Source organism: Barbus barbus (assembly GCF_936440315.1).
Source record: "Barbus barbus genome assembly, chromosome: 49".
NCBI lineage: Eukaryota > Metazoa > Chordata > Actinopteri > Cypriniformes > Cyprinidae > Barbus > Barbus barbus.
The window spans coordinates 2,720,431-2,737,645 of NC_136727.1; the positions used below are offsets into that span (position 1 = coordinate 2,720,431).

The window sequence follows — 17,215 nt, forward strand, 5'->3', positions numbered from 1 at the left end:
AGTGGGAACTTTAGAGTTAATAAAGGGATAGTTCACCAAAAAAATTAAATTAAAAATGAAATAAAAAAAGAATGTTGGTAACCAAACAGATGATGGTAGCCACTGACTTCCATAGTATTTTGTTCCATAATATGGAATCTATAATATACTACTGTCAACTGTAACCAAATAGTTGATGGTAGCTATTGACTTCCATAGTGCCCCCCCCCCCCATACTATGGAAGGCAATGGCTACCGTCAACTGTTTGGTTACAGTTGGCGGTAGCCATTGACTTCCATAGTATGGAAAAAAAAATACTTTGGAAGCCAATTGCTACCGTTACCCGTTTGGTTACAGCTGACGATAGCTATTGACTTCCATAGTACGGAAAATAAAACACTATGGAAGGCAATGGCTACCGTCAACTGTAACCAAACAGTTGATGGTAGCCATTGACTTTCATAGTCATATGCCAATGACTACCGTTACCTTTTTGGAGTAATACAGTTGAGAGCAGCCATTGCCCTTTGGAAGCCAATTGACCGTTCGCAAAGAGCTTGATTGACAGGCGATCTGACCAATCAGAACGCAGAGATTATTCACCGCCGCTGCTATCCGCCATCTTGCCCGACATCTATGGCCTGTCTCCATAGAAATACATGTTAAAACAGGGTATATTCAATATAACTAAATATAAAAATGCACGGAGGGTTAAGCTGTGCTGTTGCTATAAGCTAAGCTAAGGTATTCCTTTAAAGTACTTGTTTTGCGTACCAGAAAACCTGTCATGTCCGGCGCTGTATGCATTGCTTGTAGCGCTAAAGTTAAACGCTGAGTGTTAAATAATATGTTAAAACGTATGCCCTAATCATTCTGTGGACAAAATCCTGTGAACTTCGCCCCGAATGGGAGCATCATATGCACACGTGCGCTCATCTGTTTTCAATGCCGTTAACCTCGCGTCGCTTCATGTCATTTTCCCACTCATTAAACTATGACAGATCCTCTACTGCAAAAAGACGGTCACTGCGACACTCTAAAGTGATGAAACTATGGCGCTATGTACTTTTTAAAACCATTTTTATAGGTTTCACGTCATATTGTTGGCTCGAAAATATATAAATACGCATGGCCAGTATAGCCTTAACCACAATTCAGACAGGAGAAAAACGGTGTTCCGCAGTTAAAATTAAACACTTTCTTATGTTTTTTCATGTTCATTTCGTGCTTTAAGTAAATATGAAAAGACGATCGGTTCACGTGTTTGAACTGAGGCAATACAGTGATATGTCACGACACATTGAAGAGCCACAAAACGGTATTTATATATCTTTGCTCTGCGATGTATTTTTCACTGCATGAGAACATTAGTGTAGTGTTAAGAGCAGCATTGTTTGTCAGTCATGGCAACAGTAACTAAGGTTGGGCGGGTTTTGTGAACGGTCAATTGCTACCATTACCTGTTTGGTTACAGTTGACAATAGCTATTGCCTTCCATAGTATTTTGTTTTCCATACTACGGAAGTCAATGGCTACCGTCACCTTTTTAGTTACAGTTGATGGTAGGCATTGCCCTCCATAGTATGGGAAAAAAATATATATATATGGAAGTCAATGGCTACCGTCACCTGTTTGGCAACAGGTTCGGTAGCCATTGACTTTCATAGTATTTATTTTCTATTCTATGGAAAGCAATGGTTACCGTTACCTTTTTGGTTACCAACATTCTTCAAATGTCTTATTTTGTGTTCCTCAGAAGAAAGAAATTGAGGGCGAGTAAATGATTTAATTTTTGTTAAACATGCCCTATCAAATAACAGAAATAAACTTGAAAATAAAATCTAGTTAATTAGCCAACTTGATTGTCACATATCAACTATCAATGCTATTTTTTACCAAAAACTCATGATTGTAGACGTGATCGACAGTTCTTATTTTAAACATGGGTTTAAAGATACTAACATACCCATGCAGTGCAGAAAATTTGGTTTATTTTTAACATTAATGGTTTAATGTAGGGGAACAGATGAGTTGAAAAGTAGTTTGGTTACGTTCACTGCATAAACATTGTATTTAACACAGTGGAGGCTCATAATGAAAGAAAAGTAAACACTAAAAATGACATAACATGGCACAAGTAGACATCATATTTAATTTGAAATATTTCAAAAAATGTTCCAGTGGTGAAAACGCAACAAAAATGGTACAACGTGTTGACGTATGTCCATCCATCAAAGGCTTGTTTAATTGGCGACAAATTAAATTTGGCATCTACTTCGACTGAAACGTCTCATTATTAATACTGAAGAACAATTGCGAGAAATGAGCGATGTTTTTTTGGCAGGGTTTTAACTGTGATAAATAAAATCTCATTCGAAGCACACAGCAGAGATAGCAGCAGAAACCAGAAAACGGACACCTCATCGTAAAGGATCGGCTATATCTATCGAAAAAAATGTAGCTGTGCTGATAATAACGTCGCATCATGGCTTCAGTTTAAACTCCATGAAAATCATCATGGAAGACCAGTCGACGTTCTATTCGCTTTAACGCACACATTCACACACACGCGCGCAACATGCGGCCTAGCGCTTGCATTCTCTCCGTTGCCGTCCTCCGAGTGTCGTCGCGTCTAAACGGTTAACATTCACTCATCGTCAAAGTTCTGCTGGAGCAGGAAGTTCGCGGCGAGGTTTTCGTTCTTCTCGCAGGCGAAGTAGGCTTGGATGACGAGTCCCTCTGGAAACCCCAGAGCTTTTAACTAGAAAACATAACGCAATTTAAAAAAAGGTTAAAACATGTTGTTTGAAATGACTGTTCAATCATTTTTAATTAATTAAAATTCAAATATTTAAAAAAAAAAATTGTTTTATTTTATTTTAGTTAAAGCTTATTTTATTTCAAGTAAGAATTTTTGTTAACCCTGACATTTTGTATTATATATACACACACACGATGTAATTTTATCTATCTATGTATATAAAGTTGATTTCATTCATTTTATTCATAAATGACTTAAAAAGAGTAATTATAAATATAAACATTCCATGAAAATATCATCGTATTTAAATTTATTATAATTCAAATAACTAAGTAATTAGTGAACACAAAATTATAATAATAAATAATTTTCAATTCACAAATTACTACATAACCATTAGAATGCAACAATAAAAACGTGAATTATTTATTATGAAATTTTAGTAATAAAAATAATAATCAAATCATTTAATGTTTATTTAAATAATATTAATGTTTTAATGATATTAACAATTTATTTATACACACACACACACAAATAAATAAATAAATATATATATATTATTGCTATATTATAATATTTTGTTTATATAACATTTTTTATATTTTTTACCTTGTAGTTTTTTACATGTTTTTTTAATATTTTCACTTTTAGGTAAACTTTTAGTAATCAAGTTTTTTTTTTTAAATAAGTCTATATAGTTTTATCATTTTTTATTTATTTGTTTTAATTTATTGATTTTTAATTACTTTGCCATTTCAACGTAAACTAAAAAAAATGAAAAAAGTATGTAAATGTATATGTATATATTTGTTTTACTTTGAATTATATAAAATAAAATGAATAGCAAATGTCTCCATGCTGACTTTAAGTAAAAGTGGATAGGTTTATTAGTATTTTATTTGAATTTAAAACACATTTGCAGCTTTAAAAACTAAATAATAAATTCTCATTTTTTATTTTTGTGTAATTTCCGTGACACTAGTGTGACCAAATGGCTAAATTTCACATTGGTCAATTCATTGTCCCTAGTATCACAGAAATTATACTTCGTCTTCAAGCCAAGCGTTCGTAGCATTGTTAGCATACCCTCTCGATGGCCTCCTTCTCCTGCGGCGTGACCTGGATGTAGTTGGTCTGTGGTGCGCTGGGAGCTTCAGCGGCTCCGGCCTCGCCTCCGTGCGGCTCGTTCAACATCTGCACGAATCTCTCCTGATGCTGCGTGATTTGCTGCACAGAAAAATAAGCGTAGATTCAGCGTTGTGCGTCCAATCGCAGCGGCTCCGAGCTAAGCTCCACCCACCTGCAGGAGCTGCGGGTTGTCTCGACCGAGCTGCTGCAGGAGCGCTGGCAGCAGCGCCGGGTTCTGCTGGATGATCTGACGCATCTGGTGAAACTGTGGCTGGTTCCTCAGGAACTCCAGCGGGTTCGCCGAGGCCTGCGCCGGTCCCGACTCCGCACCTGTTCACAGGACAGAAAGGGCTGTAGAGGAGTCTGGCCCGGGATGCCGGTGGACCGCCATCGAGGAAAAGCGAAAAGAAAACCATTTTCTTTGTGTCCTACTGCACTGTATTATGCCTTTTCTGTGCCTCCAAATGAGAAAGTAAACATAAAGACAACATTTTCTAAGTGTCTACTTTGTTGTTATCTGTTAACCAAAAATCAACATTATATATTAATTATGCAAACAATATTAATGTAAATGTAACATTTATTTAAATATAAATTTTAATAATTTTTTTTTTTTTACAATATGAATAAAATAAATAAATAATAATAATAATAAAAAAATAAATATATATATATATATATATATATATATATAAACAAGAATTTCGTTATTAATAATAATATTGGCAGTGTTATTTTAGCATCATTGATATACTATTATGTATTCTTTTCATTTAGATTTTATTTTTATATTGACTATTTTCACTTTTTAAGTTTTAGTAATTTTGTGTTTATTTTTTCATTTAAATATGTAAAAAAAAAAAAAAATGAAAGTAAAAATACAACACAAAAAAACACCAATGTTTTGTAAGTATTTACATTTTTACTTTATGCTGTCTATGGTTTCCATGAAATCACGTTAATTAAAATAATTTTATTTCTAATTTTCGTTCAGTTTAAGCTGAAGTACTGAGGTTAAACTGAACTCAAACTAAACTAAAACTTGATAAAACCTTTATTAAGTCATTTTACTGTCTTTTGTAATTTTAAAAGTAGAACTTTAAAATAAAATTGGAAAATATAAACAAAATCCTAATTCAAAATTTTAACAAAAACTATAATAATATATTAATCATACAAAAAAAAAAAAAAAACTAATTGTAGCTTGGCAGGGACAAAAAAAATAAATCTAAATTTGCAGCACAGAAACAAATAATTTCAATGAATTTATTTTTTATATTTTAATCTTTTGACGAATTGTATAATGGTGCAAGTGACAATACACTAAGCATAATTATTACCTAAATTGTTTGTACTGTAGTGTAAATTAGTGAAATACTATTAAAGTTTTTATTAATATTTTGAATTTGTTTTTACTTTTATATTTTTTTGTTTTCATTTAAATTTTAGTCAACGTTTTAGTAAGTTTGTTGTGTGTTTTTGTCATTTTTTTATTTGTCATTGTCATTTTTTTAAGGATAACCCATTAAAAAACCCATTGTTTCTAACCTTTCCTTTCTGTTTTAGTGCAGCAACCGACTAATAATTGAGATCCAAAAAACAAACACCCAAAAACATAATTTCACAGAACATTTGACTGAAATTCATAATGAAGAAAGTCTTCAATTTTGAGTAAACTTTTTTATGTCTCTCATATTTTAGTCTTTGACAAGCTACAATAAAGGTTTTCTGTTTTGTTTTCTTTCTCTGACTTTTTTTTTTTTTGGCAAAGTGCATGGAAATCAATGAGAGTCAATCTGATCCCAACACCACCAAAATTTGTACAGCCTTTCCAAAACACATCTATGTGTAAAAACTTTGCACACACATTCATAACCCAAAATGAGAAAAAGCCACCAAATTCAAACAGTTAAACCAAATTTTCAATCTTTAGAAATCAAATGTGGGTCAAACTGACCCTCAACACATTAAGAAAGCTATGGTGCACATCACCTTTCAGACCAAAGTTCACATTTAGAACTCATTAATGCTAATTTGGGGGCAGATTTTATTGGGATATTGATCTTTATGCTTCCTTATTTGCCAAATGAACAGAACGTCAGCGATGCCCATGAGCGTAAATAAAGCCTCTGCCATCAGCTGTGCTACCGAAATAACGGTTCAGCAAATTAGCAAGAAGGCGGCAGCTGCAGGGCAAATGGGTGTCTATTTTCACACGTCGTGAACAAATGTCCACTCACCGGCTGCAGTGGGTGGTGGCTGAGGTCGCTGTGGTGCTGGAGGGGTGGGGTTGGACACCGGCGTGGGCTGCACTGCTTCCTGCGGCGGCTGCTCGGATTCTGTGGGAATACCCTGAGGAACAGACATTAACAGATTGTTCATTTGTGTGGTTTAAACAAGGCACTATTCCAAGTGAACATGAAAGCAAGGTTGACCACATTGTCTTTATTAATATTCATTAATTAGGTGCACAATTCATTGGTGATATGCTATAAAATTAAATTGAAGAATGAAAATAAACTTGACAGTGTTATTTTTTAATTATTAATTAAAATGTGTAATTAATCAAATTATAATACAATTAATAAACATATTTATATTTATTGTACATGATTTTTTTTAACAGCATTAATATTAATATGTATTTAAAAACGTATCTATGATTAAAATAAATTTTAGTATTAATGTTATCATAATTATTGCTATTATTATTTATACTAGTTTATACTTTTTATATATTTATGCAACTTTGTTTGGTGATCACAATGGATTTCAATATTTGATTATCTTTTCATGTGTTAATATTAATAATTTAAAATATATTTAAATAAATTTAAATTATTTACATAAATTATGTATTAATATTAATATGTATTTAAATAATTGTACGTCATTTAAGTACTTAATTTATATTAAAATACATTTTAGTATTAGTGTTCATTATGTATATACTTGGACAAAGTTGGTTTGATGATCTAATGGTTGCATTCGTTTAGTTTTATGTCTTAAGATTTAAAAAGTTGAGAAATTATCCAAACAATATATTAAGTAAGATTACTTTTCCAAGCAAATGGACAATATTAAAGAGTTGCAAAGTGCAAATATCACTGTTTCCTGATTCACAAAGTAAAATAGGTTGCAAATGTCATTACATGTTGACTAGTTCTATTAGCATTTTAATCTCAGTTTTTTTAGTTTTTTTTTGGCTATTGGGAAATAAACGTCTGCAGCTTTACTATAGTAAGTACATTAGTAACTCTCACCATAAGCAGATACTCCACGGCTCTGTACGGATTGTTAAAACTTGCTCGTAAGGCGGCAATCACCGGTTCTCTCTCATAACCCATTGACATGATTTCTGTCACCAAATTCTCATACGCTTGACCTGTAACTAAAGAAACGAAAGGCGACCGATGTTAAAGTCAAGTTCTTTTCACTTTACCTGGTTTATAACCAAACCGAAACCCAAACATACCTAGTATGGACGCAGCTGCTTCTAAAAGACCCAATTCATCTGTAATGCTGAACAAAACAGATGACAAATTGAGGAATTTAAATTTTTTGAGCAATCTTTTTTTTTTTTGTGGGTGTGGCCGTACCTGGCCTCTGATTGGGCGATGGCCTGCTCCTCTTGGGCTTCCTGGTTCTCCTCTTCTGAGATCGGAGCGGGAGTCGCGCTAACAGGCTCAGGCTTTTCCGCAGCAGCCTCCGAGGCAGCAGGGGGCGCTATGATGGGTGGCGCGGGCGGCTCCGCTGATGTCGCTGGTTCTATGGGAGCGGGAGTAGGGGTCGATACAGGCACTGTGGAGACAGCAGGAGGCGCAGCAGGAGTTGAAGGCGGATGTTCAGGGGTTTCGTCGACAGTTGCGCTAACGGTAGCGGCAGCTGCCGGCGCGGGAGCAGGAGCTTGTGGGGGTGCTGCAGGTTTGGGCTGTAGAAAAAGAAACACAACTGCACAGAGAACTATAGAAACCTGCTAGTGAACTTTAACACTGTTTCTATCCAAAGTTGCGAATAACTTGAAATGAAACTTCACATAAAACATATGCGGATAAAGAAACGTTGTCTCAGCCGTTTGTAAGCTCTTGTGGTCTACTAAAAGACTCAAAGGCATCAGGGCTAAAGTGGAGAGAAAAAAGAAGCGGGTCTTTAGGAAGTTTTATTCGTCCACAGGCATATCTTTCCATTCTTTTATCCTCGTTTTATCGCGAGGAAAGCAGCGAAGTCTTACATTGCTTCTCTTGTTGCCCTTCTACTGAAAATTACAACCAAAAGCCACACAATGTGATATCGTATCAGTACTTTATTTTCTGAGTTGTGTTGCGGTAAAAAGCGCCAGTAGCTCACCGAGTGCAAACATTTGACGTCATCGACACAGAATGTACCGTGCACATAAAATAATGGCGCCCCCCATAGTCCAAAAGCAATGTTGATTTTTTTTAAACAACATACATTTTCATGGGTTTTCTACTACATATTTAAATAAGAGACATCATTTACGTTATATTAAACTATGCATGTCTTAATATCCAGGGATCCCTTTAAGAGCTTTTTCCTACAAAATAAACTTGTGTGCAGATGAAACACAATAACAATCGCAGTCATGTTATCTTGCGTTTGTATGTCTGATATTTGTGAATGCAATCTTGCGACAAAGTTCTGGGAATTTATTCAGTAAGGGTACGTTTGTACTAAAAACGGAAAAGTTTTTTCATTGCGTTTTTGACAAGTTTTTCGTATAGACGACAATGTTGTTAAAATTATCCTCGTTAACACCAATCCATGAAAATTAGCTAATACATAGTTTTACGCTTACCAGGCCATAAATTCATAGTAGTTCCTACGAAGGACCACCCCTAAACATACCCGTAGAGTTTACACAGAGATGATAATGGTACAAATTAAAAGCATAAAAAGTAGTTTTATTTTTAGTTGAAAACTGTGTCATGAATACACCCCCTAAATGCGATTCCAACATAGTTTATGGAAAGATAGATTCCAACATAGTTTATACGCCTCAAAAGTGTTTTTAATTGTTTAATGTCTATTGGTTAATTTATGTGCATTTTTAAGATTTTATGCACATCTTGGCATTTCCATCCAACGCTTTTTTATGCAACATCCCAAAATTTGAAAGAACGTATGGAAGGAAAATTATTTTTAAAGCCTATAATGGGACTGAAACTTGCATATATACAAGTAAAAAATGCAATGAGTTTATGAAGAAGGCAATGAAAGAATTGTGAGAGATAAAACAGCTTTACCTTTGTAACCATCACCACGACAAAGTTCTTCTCATCTATCTTATATTCTTTTAGAGGTATATCGTCATTCAAAATTTTGCCTGCATTTTATGGAGAAAAACACAAATACAATTTTATAAATCTAAGAGCGTCTTATTAAAACAGAAGAAGAATATAGCAAAAAGTGACATTTGGCAGTAATTATAATATATAAGCTTTAAAATAACAGAAACATACCTGCATAGATTAGTTTTTGACCGACAGCTGGAAAAGCATCTTGCCCCTTTTCTTCCTCTATCTTCTCTTTAAGAGCCTTTACCTGTATTTACAATATACAAGGACAGAATTTTATCAGAAACATCTTCAATATTGTGCTTTCAAGGGCAAAATAAGACTGAAGAACTGTGTGATTAATGGTCATGTGCTTCCCAAACTATCTTCAAGAACCAAAGCAATGGATTCATATGGGCATATGCTGAATTATGAAGTCATTTCATCTCGTTGCTTTGCTCAAACACAGTCAGAATGATACTGCATTATCTGGACACATAAAAAACTTACTTTTCACCCTAAATTAATTCAAATACTCCTTACAAAAAAGAAAAACTAGCCATTTAAATGACCAAGACACATTCGTCTGACTGCATAAAAATAAGCTTTAAATAATAACAGATCATAACATAAATACAATCCATATCAGTAATGCATTGTCATTCTAGGAAAACAAGAAGCATGGCAAGCTGTTTTAATCTTCATTCATAAAAACTAATTAAAACTGTTAGTAGCATTTTTAAACTTTTTAGTATTTATCGAACTATAAAGTACCCATTCATTACTTATAAAAAATGACCTTAGAGAAAATAAATTCTACTAGTCACAATTGGCATACATATCAAATGTTTAATTTATAAATACTAGTATCTATTGAATACAGATTAGTAAAGCTGGAATGCATACCAGTAACTGGTATAAATAAAAGTAACATACATATTTGTCTCTAATAAATAGTAAAACTAGAAGAGGTACAAGCAATAATTAGTTGGTATAGTTCACAAACCCCCAAAGAGTTTAGTGGCAAAAATTAGACATTTTTTCAAATTGCCTGAAAAACTAAATTCGAATTTTGTACTAAAATATTATCAAAATTCGAATTATATTTGAATTTAAAAGGCATAATTTCTGTTAGAGGGAAAAAAGCTTTTGAGGCTACAAAAGGACGCACTGACCAAAATATTACAATTTCTTCAAAGCAATAAAAAACAAGACTATCTTTGAAAAAAGTGCATGACGTTTAAAATAATGTTTATAAACCATATACAATTAATTACGTTGCTTAAACAATTAGAAACAACAAGCATCATGTAAGTATGTATAGTTTAATACCGAAAACTAATCACAAAGAGTAGCCTACTTTTTTCATTTAAAAACGATTGTGGTTTTTAATTTTAAATTCAACGAATATTAAATATTCTAATTTTTTTTTTTTTGACAGCCCTAGTAGTTAGTAGAATAGAGACAAGTCCTAATGAATAAGCATTAGTGACTAACTATTGGGATAACTAGCATTCTAGAATAAGTAATGACTAGTTATCAGTTAAATAGACAGTACTTATTATTAGACTACTTGCTGGCAATTAAGATAAGTAATAAGTAACATTCACAAGACTAGTTGGTTTAATCGAATAGGTGTTAAAACGGCTTGCCACAAGACGAGAGTGTAAACAGACCGTTAAAGTGAACAAAGCGACCGTTATTTTCAAATTAACAGCCGTTAGAATGTGCGGCTCTGTGACGTCACCTGTTATAATGTAATATTGTTCAATGACAGCGACTGTTTCACGCGCACCAGCCGCCGAGAGGCCGCGGCGTTTCCCAGCGCGTTCATGCCCGCTCGCTGGCATGTTTACACGCGCACACTCACCGTAAGATCCTCGTCTATCTGCACTTTGAACGTCTGCTGCTGGAGGGTCTTCAGAGTGATCGTCAGCATTGTGTTTGAGCGCGAGACCCCGCGAAATACAGCCTCAGAAGTGTCTTCAATGAGCGCGCGTGGAGATGTGACTCAGCTATCTTCAGGAGGGATGAGGCGCCTGTGTTATGGGAAGACGCCATCTACTTGCTGAATTGGACAAGACACATGGACACTGACAGTGACCCCTAAGAGTCTTATGAATATCTGACTGGCATTATTTGAGGTAAAATACCAAAGTAACACGAGCTTTCCTCAGAACTAGCTTAGTCAGTGACAAACAAGCATGTCGGACACCACAAAAAAGACGAATCTATTTTAAAACACTAAGAAATATAATACACGTTGGTTTTAAGAAGCATTTGCAGCATTTTCAACAAAAGTTTTGATTTAATTTACTCAAGTAGTTATTGTAAATCAAGGTAGAATGTGTTTTTGAACATAAATCATGAGTTTTCTTGATGTTTTACCATTTAATACCTTCAAATAGCATTGTCTTGTCATGAAACAAGTCACATTTTCTGATATTGTTAAGCGACTTACTCATTTTCAGTCTACAAGGGTCCCCTTTAATGCTTTTCTTGTCACTTGACAACAAAATGGCTCCCTGAATAATCTTTATGACACATTTATGACATTATTTAAATGTAAACTATTATATTATAAAACATTCTTATTATATATTTATACATACTATTAAAAATTTAAAACTTAAAGGGATACTCCACCCCAAAATGAAAATTTTGTCATTAATCACCATGTCTCTTCTGGTTCAGCGTAGCGCCATTTTGGAGAATATCAGCTGGACACAAGAAGCGTATGCTCATCTATATCACATATCGGATGTGCTGTTTTCATTCAAATCAACGCGTAAACAAACGTAGAAGACGTGTCCGTGCGGTGCGGCTGACACACAAGAGCATACGCTTCTTGTGTCCAGTGGAGATTCTCCAAAATGGCGCTACGCTGAACAAGAGGAAACGAATTGTGGGTTTTCATCCAAAATATCTTAAATTGTGTTCCGAAGACGAACAAAGCTTTTACAGGTTTGGAACGACATGGGGGTAAGTGATTAATGACAAACTTTTCATTTTTGGGTGGAGTATCCCTTTAACTACTTTATTTTAAAGAGGTTATACATTTTCTGTCATTATGATATCAAATAAATTATATATATATATATATAATTTAATAGTTATTATAACTAAAACAAAAACCATAAAAACATTTGTTTTAAATAAATTTTATTTAAACTAATTTCTCATTTTAGTGTACTTTATCTTAATGTATTAAAACAACTAAAACTGAAACAAAAAACTATATAGACATAATTAAAACAACAGAAACAATAAAAAAAGACAAAATTACGAAAACTTTAAAATTAAATTAAAACCAGAAAATATAACGATAAAAAAAAAAAACCTTTAAACTTACATTTAATAAGTAAACATTTACTTTAAACCACAAATTAGGACAATTTAACATCCACAAAATATGAGCAAGACAAGCATTTAAAAATAAATCATTTATTTAAAAAAAAGTGCAAATCCAACAAATGATACATTACAATTTTCCCTTTGCGCGCGACTCGAGACAGAACAGAAACCCAAACATTAATTAATCTAAAGTTTATCAGGTCGTACTATAAATGTGTTGGGGGGGCTTCTAGCAGCAAAACCAAAAGAAATCCAAGTTACGGGATGCGACATGTTTCTAGAAAGGGGCAGGGCCAAAAATTCACACCGCATATATAAAGAAAAAGACATCAGAAACACATCAAATCTGCTCATTCAGAAGGAAACTCCTCTTCACAACTCGTCTTTAGGAAGCGTATCGTCCTCACTCTCCTCTTCCTCCTCAGGAGGTTCTTCTGTGTGCTGTTCCTCCTCTGGCTCATCCTCATCCTCATCTTCATTATCATCATCCTTCTTGCTCTTTTCCTCCTCTTCACGCTTGTTCCGTTCTTCCTCTTCCTGCTGGTCCTTCATTTTCTTTTCTGGTCCCTGATACGTAAAAATAACATCATGCCATCAGTTTTTATGGTTAATTAACAATGGGGCATAAACAAATGTAAGAACTGATCACTGAAATCAAATAACTAAATCATTAATTCTACTATGTTGTCAACTGACAATTACCTTTGTTGCGCCCCACGTTTCTGTACCAAATTTTTCGGCCTCCTCAACATCATCAGTGATCAGGAAGTTATCAAAGATTGTTCCAGTTTTCACCTGTACGAAAAGTCAAAAGATCACTAAACAATGCATAATAAACAATTTTGCAATCCTGCATAAATTGCCATTTAACCACTCAATGCATTAATGAGAAAAAGTCGCAAACAAAGAAGTCAATGAGGTATTTGCGCAACTCTTAATTTCCTTTGCAGTTCTTTTTTTTTTTTTTTATTGCGATGCATTTTAACAAACAAAATTACGTTCTTGATGTTAAATTAAGTTGCAAAAAAGCAACCAATGCTGTACCTGTGTGCTCAATTACAATTTAACGGTACGCCAATCTAAACCATACCTGCCAAAGATCCAGTCCCAGAATGCCAATGTTGTCAAACTTGTAAATGGAGTCGTCTGGAGTATATTCAGGGTTGTTAATTTCAGGGTGAATCCAGGTGCCTTTGTAGTTGGGGTTGTCGATCTGTTTTGGTTTCCACTCGCCCTACATAAACACAGCTTTGTTAGCCGGTTGGTAAAACTGGTTCCTGCATAATGAACAATCACTCTGATTGAGAAGTTAGGTTTGAAAATACAGTAGAAATGGTCGATGTGAAACAACCTTGAGTATTAATTTCTATCAAAAACTCTTAAAAGTGGTTTTAGCTGGTCTCCCACGGTATAAAACTAGACCAAACAAACCAGTTTGAAGCATTTTATGGCTTGTTTGGTAGATCTTAAAATATTAGGATCTTCTACATGCGGACATCTAATAATGACGTGATAACAAGTCCAAACCTACTTGGACCCTAAACCTTCTTCTGACTGCCTACCCTGCAGAAAAGACCACTCTAAAGTGGTTTCAGATGGTCTCCCAAGTGGTCTACAACCATCAACTAGACCAATCAGACTACTTTGAAGCGCTTTATGGCTTTATGTTTTGTAGATCTTAAAGTATTAGGATCTTCTACTTGAGAACATGATAATGAGATGATAACATTACTCGCTCTTAAAACCTACTAGAAAGTCCTAATCCACTTGGTCTTGAACCCAAAACCTTCTTGTGGCAGCTTACCCTGCAGAAAAGACTACTCTAAAGTGGTCTAATGTCCAAAACTGTCAAACTAGACCACTTTGAATCACTGTATGGCTTTATGTTTGGTAGATCTTACAATATCGGGACCTTCTACATAAGAACATCTCTGACAGTAAGATGACAACATTAATCACTCTCAAAAACTCCAGGAAAGTCCAAACCTACTTGGTATTGAACCCAAAACCTTCTTCTGGAAGCCTTCCCTGCAGAAAAGACTACTCTAAAGTGGTCTAAAGTCTAAAACCATCAAACTAGACCAATCCGATCACTTCAAAGCACCTTATATCTTCATGTTTGGTAGATCTTGAAATATCAGGACTGTCATTTTGTACCTTGTACTCTGGGTTCGGGATCATGGCAGGTTCCCATTCTCCATCCATGTCTTCATCCCAATCGTCAGGTTTCTTGGCATCAGGGTCGGGAATGTTCTCAGGTTTGTCCCAATCCTAAATATAAAGTAAAAACACCATTGGATTCAAGTCTAAGAACAACTTTTTTTAAATATCGTAAAGATTTCTGCACACTACAGCTTTGTCAATTGAAAACGCACCTCAGGTTTTGTGTCTTCAGGATCGTCGATTTTCGCCCGGTCGTCCCAATCCTCTGGCTTCTTGGCCTCGGGATCCTTGATGTTTTTTGGAGGAAGGAAATCCCAGTCTTCCTCCAGAGAACCTGATTCTACTTTCTCATTGTCGATTTTGACTTCATACGTCTGGTCTGGCCGCAGGATCAGCGTATACAGGTGAGTGAGTTCATCATCCTGACGGGTGCAAGCAGAAGAACTAAATTACAACAACTGTGATTAAATCTCAAGATATTTTAATTACATTAATAAAACATACTTTGCATTTGATGTCCTTCTTGATTAGGTGGTTCTGCCCTTTGTAGTTGAAAATGACGTGAACTTTCTTGGTGCTGTAGCCACAGATGTCGGGTCCTACGAGGAAGATCAAAGTGAAAATGACACAAAAATAGTGAAAGTAAATGCTGTCAGTTTGGATTTCATGTTGCACTTCGTCAATGTTGTTGATGTTTTGCTAGTTTTCTTGTTGGAAGAGTAAGACGCAACATTTTAAACCACCAATCATGACTTACCGAACATAACGTAGTACTGCGATTCACCGTGCATACTGGTCTGGTCCTGGTCGGCAGGGAAGATTTTCACGTACCCGCCACCACAGTCGATTTTCTGCTCATGTTTCACAGTGAACTGGATGACAAGTGGTTTACCTTCATTACTAAATGAGTCAAAACGACTAGATAGAGCGTAAAACCGAGCGTCTTGACTTGTCTGCAAACCTTGAAGGGGAAAAAACATTGCATTATTATTTAAGTCATCTCACATCGACTTGTACTTATTTGCATTTTCTTTTCAGATGACATTTGCATAAGTAATCAAGGCGTGACCTCTGACCTTTATCAAGTTCGGCATCGCCATAGAATTTCCCTGAGGTCAGTTTCCACTGGCCGTAGTCGGATTTGTGTTTGGATTCCACCCATCGGCTTTTCCAACCATCTGGAGAGACAAAGCAAAACTATAAGAATGCTCAACATGTGGATTATCAATATTACTTTTTTTTCATATATCAATTGATATTGAATTTACTTTGTGCAGCTTATTTCTGACTATTTTTAAATGATTTTGTTGCAGTCATCCAGCAATAATTTTATTACAGTTACAAGAGGACTATTTTTTTGAGATATCTATACCTCTGTTGTAAGACTTTTTCACTCATTTTTTTCTAAATTAAGTTGTTAATATTTCATACTGTACATTTTTTTATTTGACACTAACGATTTTTATTTTTTAATATAGTACACACACACACACACGTATGTGTGTGTATATAACAACGTCAAATATAACGTCAATTATAAAATTTTAAATTTTTGCAAATATTGTAAGTTAAAAACAACAGATTTTTTTTATACGACAACTGTTTAATAGTCTAAAAAGTGAACTGAAACCAAAACCTAACACTCATAAAGACATTTCTCGTTTGTCATAAAGTAAGTAACTTAAGCATTTAAGACAAAAATCGTAATAATTTTCACAAATCATGGATTAGCATGGCTTATTAAGTTGTATAACAGTTTAGTATGCAAATACAGTAAATGAAAGTGACACTGGCGAAATTATAAAACATGCTTTGATCGCAGAAATGCATGAAAGTAAACTTGCTCAATACATCACAAAAAGACATTATTTTGACATTTCCAAAAAAAAAAAAAAACACTTTCATGTCAATGAAACAGTGACAATGTATCTGTTGCCCTGCACGACCAAAGAAGTGAAATTTACCTCCGTCCAGAAATTGTTCTTTAAAATACACATCTGCATATGCAGCAAATGCCAGTGCAGATATAAAGCACACTGCAGCAGCGATCCGCATCTCTGCACTGTTAAAGAAGCTATATTAGATGAAGATCCCGATGTAATAATGAATGGCGCTGGAGCTAAGGGTCAGTGAAATATGGCTCGGTTGTGTTCCTGCACAGATGGCTGAGAACCATTGGCCGGACGCGCAGCCAATCAGAGGAGACCACGAGTGAGGAGTCAGCGCAGTGGGCGGGGCTTCTGCGAAAGGAAGTGTGTAGAAATAAAAACAAGTGAGATTCTTGTCGCGATAGTAAGTAAACTAGAAAAATTAGTTTGTTAAGGACGTTAATGAGATAATGTAAAGTGTGTGTGTTTAGCTTAGATATATGCTGCTTACTACCAATTATATTATTAATTATAATTCAATTATTTTAAAAATAGAAATGTTTTAGAAGGTGTACATGTGGTTTTCTAAAAAAAAGTACACAAATATTTAAAAAATAAAATGATGTTTTGTCTATTAAAAATAAGGATGGACTTACAATAATGT

The 17,215-nt window shown here is 34.6% G+C and overlaps 2 protein-coding genes across 2 annotated transcripts; both read right to left on the reverse strand.

Moving 5' to 3' along the window:
• Positions 1 to 1,955: 1,955 nt before the first annotated feature.
• LOC306867704 (UV excision repair protein RAD23 homolog A-like) lies at positions 1,956 to 11,214 on the reverse strand. Its single transcript, XM_079413532.1, has 10 exons — positions 11,037 to 11,214; positions 9,353 to 9,434; positions 9,137 to 9,216; positions 7,472 to 7,803; positions 7,348 to 7,394; positions 7,136 to 7,263; positions 6,113 to 6,224; positions 4,045 to 4,202; positions 3,831 to 3,971; positions 1,956 to 2,741 (listed from the first exon to the last, which is right to left on the reverse strand). The coding sequence occupies exons 1-10, from the start codon at positions 11,103 to 11,105 to the stop codon at positions 2,628 to 2,630; spliced, it is 1,263 nt and encodes a 420-aa protein (XP_079269658.1). The 5' UTR covers positions 11,106 to 11,214; the 3' UTR covers positions 1,956 to 2,627.
• A 1,105-nt stretch (positions 11,215 to 12,319) lies between these two features.
• Positions 12,320 to 16,850, reverse strand: LOC306867705 (calreticulin-like). Its single transcript, XM_079413533.1, has 9 exons — positions 16,648 to 16,850; positions 15,760 to 15,861; positions 15,441 to 15,644; positions 15,188 to 15,282; positions 14,896 to 15,105; positions 14,678 to 14,791; positions 13,611 to 13,754; positions 13,223 to 13,315; positions 12,320 to 13,087 (listed from the first exon to the last, which is right to left on the reverse strand). Exons 1-9 carry the CDS (start codon positions 16,736 to 16,738, stop codon positions 12,893 to 12,895), a joined length of 1,248 nt encoding a protein of 415 aa, XP_079269659.1. The 5' UTR covers positions 16,739 to 16,850; the 3' UTR covers positions 12,320 to 12,892.
• Positions 16,851 to 17,215: the final 365 nt, after the last annotated feature.

Coding starts and splice junctions, on each gene's coding strand:
- LOC306867704 (XM_079413532.1), bottom strand. CDS start 11,105: ATGCTGACGATCACTCTGAAGACCCTCCAGCAGCAGACGTTCAAAGTG. Junction 9,217..9,352: donor TCAAAAACTAATCTATGCAG/GTATGTTTCTGT, acceptor CATAAAATGCAG/GCAAAATTTTGAATGACGAT. Junction 4,203..6,112: donor GCCACCACCCACTGCAGCCG/GTGAGTGGACAT, acceptor TCCTGTGAACAG/GTGCGGAGTCGGGACCGGCG.
- LOC306867705 (XM_079413533.1), bottom strand. CDS start 16,738: ATGCGGATCGCTGCTGCAGTGTGCTTTATATCTGCACTGGCATTTGCT. Junction 15,862..16,647: donor AGAACAATTTCTGGACGGAG/GTAAATTTCACT, acceptor TTGTCTCTCCAG/ATGGTTGGAAAAGCCGATGG. Junction 15,283..15,440: donor GCAGTACTACGTTATGTTCG/GTAAGTCATGAT, acceptor TCTTCCTCGTAG/GACCCGACATCTGTGGCTAC.